General features: G+C 42.6%; 1 protein-coding gene across 3 annotated transcripts in view; it reads right to left on the reverse strand.

Annotated features, from left to right (window-relative positions):
- The window catches only part of Cep70 (centrosomal protein 70), a 66797-nt gene that overhangs the window by 41592 nt on the left and 16274 nt on the right, over positions 1-8931 (reverse strand). For all 3 annotated transcript variants that reach the window (XM_013354014.2, XM_005367820.2, XM_026789611.1), the window contains exon 3: positions 5161-5283. In XM_013354014.2, the coding sequence (XP_013209468.1) occupies positions 5161-5283 (123 nt within the window). The remainder of the gene's footprint in view (positions 1-5160; positions 5284-8931) is intronic.

An 8931-nucleotide genomic window follows, 5' to 3' on the forward strand; every position in this document is an offset into this window, starting at 1 on the left:
TATGATTGCCTCTGCTTCCCAAGTGTTGAAATGAAAGATGTACATCATGCCTAAGTTTAATATAAAATTTTATGGGACCATTTCAAGTACGATAGACATAAAGCTGTGATTAGATCAAATTATAATTTTAAAAGATTTATTATTATTATTAAAATCAGCAACAGAAGTATGCGAATGACTTAATTATTGCATCATACAAAATATTCACATGTAAGTTTTAATGGGCAAATTAAAACAAAAACAGAAAGTTTGTGATTTTAGTGAAACAGATAGGTCTAATTGAATAAGGTCAAGTCATACTCAAAGGACACAACAACTGAAAACTAAAACTAATCACTCTGAAACAAGTATCCTTTTAACAACGATGAGAAAAGAAAACCAAGCGTCATGTAGAGGCTGGACTTGGGAAATGGCAGCTTCAGAGATAAGGTACCTTCCAAAGGGGTGGGTGAGGCTCTGGGCAGGTAGGAGAGGAGGCTTGTATGATCTTCTACAGTTAAGGCTAAACAAATAGAAAGAAGTTCTACAACCAAAACAAACTGAAAGATTGCCCTGTTGAGCAGGTTTCTCTTTAATGTGGACCCATTTGAGATTTTCCAGCTATTCCTGAAGTGGCAGACTAAGAGATAAAAGAGAGGTTTCAGCAGCTGTATAGTACTGGTACACCCTGACTAAAGTCGAGATGCTGCTGCTGGTGCACAGAAGGCTTTTGAAGCTGTGGACAAAGATGACAAGTGGCTAGGGGAGCCCTGGATGTCATTCAGACAGAAGAGAAGGCATTGTCAAGAGGCAGCAGTTAAGGAGGAAAGCCTACAGATGTAGAGGATGATCTGGACCTGTTCAAATGCAGCAGACAAACAAACCATGAAACCGCTTGCTGAGCTGGACATTAAAAGAAAGACAAAGATGCCAAAGACACATACAAGCAGAGGCTGAAGCTCAAGAAAAAGACAAACGAGAAAAGTATAGACAAAAGGTAGACAGCTGGTGAAATCTGTTATCAAATACCAAAGGTAAGAAAACAAAGACTAAGAAAGTAAAAATGGAACATGAGTCACCAGCTGGGTCCCAGTCACAGAACTGTCTCTAGCTGTGCCCTTTCTGCTTCAGGGGGCCCTTCTCTCCTCCCATCTCCACATAGAATAACATTGGCTTTTTAGTCCATTTTGTTTTCACTACAATTTAATATCTAAGTAATCCTTTCGTGACTTGACAGAAGGGGCTCAGTTAAGCCTGCCCCCCCCCCCCAGTCCTTACCCACTGAACAAGCACAACTGGAAGGAGCCACTGCTGGTGCTGCCTTCTCTTCTCCCATAGCCTGCCCTTAATGTTCTGTACTTCGCTGGGCTGTAATAGTTAGAAACTTCATGGATAGTTCCAAGAAATCATCTTGCTTACCATGAGTTCAGACAAGCTTGAGCCACCTCGGGAAGTCCCTTCGCTTGCTTCTGAAGGTGCCATCCGCAAATCCCAGAGCAAGCAAAGAAGGCATTTTGTGAACACAGCATACAGTCATTCAATGCTCTCACGCCCTGAGTATTTCATATACGTTCTCTGCTGACTGACCAACCATTACAATCAGTAATAGCAGTCCAGGGAGACCCCTGAGCAGCCACACCTAGGCCTCTAGTCTCCTGACCATCATGCCCTCAAAGGAATCACAGCTGCCAGACCTGCCCCAAACACCATCACCTCAACCCTGAATAGCAAGACAGAGAAACCCTGCAGCTGCCTCTACCTCTGCACTCTCAGACACCAAGCTGGGCACCATAGGCAGCTGTGCATGCAGCAGTAAGAGATGGGAAATCAGCTCACTGTAAGACATGGATATAGTTTCATCAACAGACTGCCAGAAAGAAGAATCATCCCAAAAAGAACCTTTCAAGAAGTGTTGGAAGTAGAAACTCAGGTTTGATATTGTTAAAGAAAAGGGTGGTAGAAGCAGAAGGTATCACAGGCCCTGTGGAGTTCCAGTTCAAGACAGGAAGTAACCATTATAGATAATATCCATCTCATGGGGATCCTCCATGCAATTACCAGAACAGTGAGATTTGAGGGGAAAAATGAAGGGACCCGAAAGCCCAACAACTCGGGCCCTACCCCAGGTAAAGGGTCCCACAACATTACACAAGATCCTATAGGTATCAACCACAGTATTCCAAACCCTCCTGTGCAGGGAAAAGTGAGGGAGGTTGTTAACACTTACGGTTAAGGAGAGCAAGACAGACCAGTAAGACTATGTCTGGGGTCATAGACCATGGTTCTGTGGGGGCTCTCTTCACCATAGACAGCATGGAGAAGAGGACAACCAAGACAAGGAAAATCCAAGAGATGAGACCTACTGTCAACAGTCACCTCAACATGGGTATCACACACAGCAACTTCAATTGGCAAGAGGCCCAAATGACTCTGAACCACAACAGCACAATAGCACGGAGACAAAAGGAGCTGGCAGGACAGCTGAGACTGTCCGCTCCTGAGGCTGAGCAAGGCAGAGCAGAGCAAATACTGGTTTATAATCTCTATCATCATCTGACTTAGATGCCCAACAAGAAGCCTATTCAGGAAATTCTAGGAACAACACACAAAGAGCCTGGAACTGAAGATCTTAATTGTTTGTTTTTTGCCCACTGGCCAGGTACCCAAAATCTACTCAGTGCCAATACAATATGGAGTTTTATTATTTTAACAAAGATATCTTCTTTTTTTGGTATGTGTATGGGTGTTTTGCCTCCATGTATGTCTGTGCCTGATGCCTGAAGCCAGAAGAGGCCAGAAGAGAGTGTTGATTCCCCTGGATCTGGAGTTACAGACAGCTCTAGAGCACCATACGGGTAACAACTTTTTTTAAGCCTGGTTTTATTATACATCTTTAAAGTTTTGGGTTTGTTTTGTTTTGTTTTGATTCGATTTTTCAAGACAGGGCTTCTCTATGTAATGGCACTCGCTGTCCTGGAACTCACTTTGTAGACCAGGCTGCCCTTGAACTCACAGAGATCTACCTGCCTCTGCGACACCACTGCCTGGCTAAAGGTTTTTCTTAAAGACTTGATTATTATTTTTACTTTATGTATGTGTGTGCTTGAATAAGTTTTATGTAAACCATATGGGTGAAGAGCCAAGACAGCACTGGATCCCTGAAACTGGAGTGCCAGGCAGTTGTGAGCAACCTGATATAGGCACTGGGTATTCCATCAGGGCCCTCTCCAAGGGCAGTAAGCACTCATAACCACTGAACGTTTCTCCAGCTCCACCTTTAAAGGTTTTTAGGTTGTTTCATTTCTATTCAAGTTCAATTTTTTAAGAATTTCATCTTTTTTAGCCAGGCTTGGTGGCACCTACCTTTAATCCCAGCACTCAGGAGGCAGAGGCAGGTGGGTCTCTATAATATGACTAATAAAAACCCAGAGACAGAAATTGGAGTTCAACCTGAAGGTGAGAAAAGCAAAACAGCCAGCCACTGGCTCTTACCTCTACCTTAGTCTGAAATGGCGATCCTGCCTCCAGGAGTCTCAGAATGAGACTGAGGCTAGGAGCTGTCTCCTCCTGTCTTAGATTCCTCTCTAGGGCTGGGATTAAAGGCATGCACTACTACTGCCCAGCTTCTATGACAAACTAGCGTGGCTACTGGGATTAAAGGTGTGTATTACTGCTGCCTGGTCTGGAAGGCTGACCAGTGCGGCTGTTTTATTCTCTGACCTTCAGGTAAGCTTTATTTATTAAAATTTAAATGAAATATCAGTACATTTCCCCTTTTTGTCTAATATTAAAATATTTTTTAAAAACTGAACAGCCAATACCTAGGCAGGAGGTGTAGGAGGGACTTTCAGGCAGAGAGAGAACTCTGGGAAGAAGAGGTTGTTGCCAGCCAGATAAGGAGGAAGCAGCATGGGCAGTACGAAGAGATAACAAGCCACGTGACAGAACACAGATTAAAAGAAATGGGTTGATTTAAGCTATAAGAACTAGTGTGAAAAAAAAAATTTAAAAAAAAGAACTAGCGTGACAAGCCTAAGCTAAGGTTAAGCTTTCATAATTAAAAATAAGTCTCCATGTCACTATTTGTGAGCTGGCAGCCCAAAGAAAAATATGACTATGCCATACCATGACCAGACTGCTCAGGGTTCTGGGGTTTTAAATGCAGGTCCTCATGCTTACACAACCAACAACCTTACTCACTAAGCCATCTTCCAAATCCTAGCACTCGGGAGGCAGAGGCAGGCGGATCTCTGTGAGTCGAGACCAGCCTGGTCTACAGAGCTAGTTCCAGGACAGGCTCCAAAGCCACAGAGAAACCCTGTCTCGAAAAAAACAAAAAAAAAAAAACAAAACAAAACAAAAAAAAAAACTAAGCCATCTTCCAAGCTCTAGTCTGTGTCTAAGAATAAAGTAACAGTTTATACATACTGAAAATAGAGACCTGGAGAGACAGTTCAGTGGTGAAGAGCACATATTGTTCTGCTCTTAAAGACCTGAGTTCTGTATCCAGCACCCATGTCAAGGTGCTTCACCTGCCTGTAACTCCAGCTCTAGATGGGATCTGATGCCTCTGGCCTCCACAGGGACCATATGTCAAATCTTTCTGGAGACTGATAAAATTGAGGATGCTAAAGAAATAAAGATACTTGACAGTCTTTAATCTAGAATTCTTCAGTAATTTATTCAATTTTTTAAAAGATTCATCTTTAATTATATGTACTTGTGTATTGTTTGGGGGTGGGTAGAGTGAGGGTTGTATGTTCAAGTGAGTGCAGGTGCCTGCAGAGGCCGGAAGAGGGGTTGAATTCCCTGGAGCCGAACTTACAATTAGTTGGCAGCTGCATGATGTGGGTGTTGGGACTTGAACTCAGGGCCTATAGAAGAACAGTACACCCTCTTAACCACTGAGCCACCTCACAGTCCCACCAACCAATCTTTAAAGTCAGAATTTCAGCCCAACAAGAAGTTCGGTGAGTTTACCAAGCCTGACAGACCAAGTGTGGTCCTGAGGTTCACAAGGTAAAAAAAGAAAATCTTAACTCCTGCAAGGTTTCCTCTGATCTATACATACCATATACAAAAATAAATAAATGCAAAAAAACATGCCAGAATTTTCTATGTGTACACCTAGCATTCTTTTGGTACTTTGAGCAACAGTGACCTAAACTATTTTAAGCTTACCTGTTTTTCAATCAGGAGTCTGTTTAATAACTGATTGGAGTCCTGGGCTTCAGGGGCTGCTGGAGGCATCATTTCTTTTGTAGAATCCAAAGTAAAGATAGGCGATAAAAAAATTTGAGTTCCCTAAGTGAAAAAAGAAAAAGTACACTAGACGTTAAAGAAGTCTGGGGATGTAGTTCAGCGGGTAGAGTGCCTCTCTATCTTGCAATGCTGGGCTCAGTCTCCAAATCTGCATGAAATTAGTGTGGTGGTGCACGCCTATAATCCAAGGACTCGGGAGGGGGAGGCAGGAGGAGCAGAACTTCAAAGTCATTCTTTTTTTTTAATTAATTAATTTATTTATTTATTTATTAAGGATTTCTGCCTCCTCCCCGCCACCGCCTCCCATTTCCCTCACCCTCCCGATCAAGTCCCCTTCCCTCATCAGCTGGAAGAGCAATCAGGGTTCCCTGACCTGTGGGAAGTCCAAGGACCGCCCACCTCCATCCAGGTCTAGTAAGGTGAGCATCCAAACTGCCTAGGCTCAAAGTCATTCTTAAACACAAAGTTAAAGGAATTATATGTAGGGCCACACTCTCTTAGACAAACCCAAAGCCATGTGCTCAGGTGTATCTTACTTTCTCCTGAGTGCCTCTCTTCTTCTTAATTAATCCTCATGCTTACACTCTATATTTACTGGGTGTGCTGCCATACTTTTAATCCCAACACTTAGGAGGCAGAGGCAAGTGGATCTATGAGTTTAAGGCCTCCTGATCCAGAACTAGGGCTATGTAGAGACCTGCCACAAAGCAAACAATATATATTTAAAATGTCTTTTAATACTTTTGCCCCAAAAATCCTATTTAAAAGAATCCACAGCCAGGTGGTTGTGGTGTAAAACTTTAATCCAAGAACTTGGGAAGCAGAGGCAGGTGGACCTTTGAGTTTGAGCCCAGCCTGGTCTACAAAGTGAGTTCCAGGACAGCTAGGGCTATTCAGAAAAGCCCTGTCTCAAAACAAAACAAAAACAAAAAAAAAAAAAAAGAAGAAGAAGAAGAAAAATCCACTATTTTTACAGAGCAAATATCAAAATTTTTACTTCGTAGATAACATGCTTATAGTAGATTTAGTTGAATAAATCCTATCTTATACTGTTCTCTGAAATAAATCATTTTAGTTTTTGATATACCAGAATGAGAGAAATAACATACATACATACATACATACAAGGATGACAGGGTTTCTGTATGTTGTCTCACTATGTGGAATTTGACCAGGCTGGCCTTGAATTCCGAGAGAATCTGCCTCTGAGTGCTGGGATTACAGCCCTGTGCCACCATGCCCAGTCCAAGATATTTTGAAAGGGCTGTGAGGCTCCTGAACTGCTAACATTCACTGGGTTACAAGGAGGGACCAGGATCCCTTTGTTAGGCAGCCTTCATTTCTTAGTAGATCAGAAACTGGGAAGAAGAGTTTCTGTTTGGCCCACAAAAAAATAAAAACAAACAAGTTCATAGTCTACTTTATCATCACTCTTGCAATATAAGACTGCCACTTCGGCCGGAGCGGGGGATTCCTCGATTTCTTTGATACAGAGATAAAATTTTCTAGTGGCAAAAAAATCATATTCATTAGCATCATAGAATCTGGAACTTGCTTACCTTAAAACTTCTAACTGAGGCCAGGCGGTGATGGCACATACCTTTAATCCCAGCGCAGAGGCAGGCAGATCTCTGTGAGTTCAAGGACAGCCTGGTCTACAAGAGCTAGTTCCAAGACCAGCACCAAAGCTACACAGAGAAATCATGTCTTGAAAAACAAAAAACAAAAACAAAGAAAACTTCTGTTCCTAGCTAGCAGGAGGTGCGAAGGGAGAATGGACCAGGTCAGGAAAGATCCCCAAGAAGGCACAGTAAGTACAAACAGCAGCAAATCAACCATTCATGCCAAGAAGGGATAACATAGTGATACTGTCACTACTAGAATTATTCCAGGTTCCAAGATGTCATGTAAACCAGGCATTATAGATCTGCTGAGAAATTTGTCCTTAAAAAGAAGTGGGCTAGAAATGTAGCTAGCTTTGCCTTGACCTCAACTCAAGACTTGAGTCTTGGAAACCTGGCTGGGGCAGTGAGGAAATAAAGGACAGACACATAGATATGCATTTAATGAAGCTAGGATCTGGTAGGGTTCCCTAGTACTACCGCCACAACCTGGAACCTCGGAGCATTTATTAGGTACAGCACAGGGGGAAGGGGTAGCTGTAGTAGGTAAGCGGTTTCAACCTAAAGATATGTGAAGGACACCCCAGTTACTATTCATTACATACTGATTAATCTTTCATAACCAGGTATTACAACTCCTAACATCTGGGGAAAGCTTTGCCATCCCCTTTAGCCTGGCCCACATGGCTAACAGAGGCACCTATGTCCCATGGTCATTCAGTCAACAGGCTTTGCTCATGTCAAAACACACACTCACTCAGGGCTTCTTCCACCCCCAGAGAACCCAGCACAGAACAAGTCCTGGGTTGTGACCCCAGCACTGCCTAAGTGGGCTGGGCTGTAGCATGGTAAAAGCCTCTAGTCCCAGCACTCATGAGGTACAGGCCAGAGAAACAGAGTTCAGGGTCAACCTCATAGCAAAGTCGAAGCCAGTTTTGGGCAACAAGAGATCCTATCTTTTTTTTTTTTTTTTTAAGAGATCCTATCTTTAAAAGAGAAAACCAGAAGCTACTTTTCTTCTATAGACATTTAATAAAACTCAAGAGCTGGGGAATACTAAATGAATACTAAATACAAAAGCCACTCCAGCTTAAAGTTGTGACTTATAAGAGCTTAACTCTCAGGGAAAGTGTGAACGAAGAAACAGGCTCTCTATTAACCTAGACCCTGACTTTCCTCTTCTAGATTGTTTAGTCTCTCAAGATATCCTGAAGAGTACTTCCAGGCACTTGACAGAAGCTGAAGATAAATTAAAGAGGATGACCAGAGAGTCAAGCGGATACTAGTTTTCTACCTCTTAAAAATGTAGACTACTTTTAGTTTTAAATCATTCAGTTAATAAGCATCTGTGGTAGCCCAAAAGTAATGGCCCCCATAAACTCACAGGGACTGGTACTATTAGAAGGTGTGGCTTTGTTGGAGTAGGTATGGCCTTGTTGGAGAAAGTACATCACTGTGGCTTTGAAGTCTCATATAGGCCCCAAAGCAATGCCCAATCCCTCAGACCACTTCCTGTTGCCTACAAGATTTAAGACTCTCAGCTCCATCTACAGCACCATGTCTGTTTGCACTCTGCCAAGTCCCACCATGACAATAATAACAATGAACATCTGAACTGTAAGCAAGACCCTTCAATTAAATGCTTTCCTTTACAAGAGTTGCTGTGGTCATGGTGTCGTTTCACAGCAACAGAAACCCTAACAAAGACAGAAGTTGGTACAACAGACTGGGGTATTACTATGATTTTGTTTGGAGGAATTTAGACTTTGGTACTTTGGGTTAGGGAAGCAGTGGAATGCTTTAAGCATTGCTTAATGGGTCATATTACTAGGAACATGGAAGGCATGAACTGTGGGGTGATGTGGGAATGATTTCTTATTAATAAAGAAACTGCCTAGGCCCATTTCATAGGCCAACCCTTAGGTAGGTGGAGAAAACAGAACAGGATGCTGGGAGAAAGAAGCTGAGTCAGAGAGTCGCCATGGTTCTCCCACTCCAGACAGACGCAGGTTAAGATCATTCCTGGTAAGCCAGCTTGTGGACTATATAGAATAATAGAAATGGGTTA

This window comes from Microtus ochrogaster, unplaced genomic scaffold (assembly GCF_000317375.1).
Source record: "Microtus ochrogaster isolate Prairie Vole_2 unplaced genomic scaffold, MicOch1.0 UNK24, whole genome shotgun sequence".
In the NCBI taxonomy this organism is placed as follows: domain Eukaryota; kingdom Metazoa; phylum Chordata; class Mammalia; order Rodentia; family Cricetidae; genus Microtus; species Microtus ochrogaster.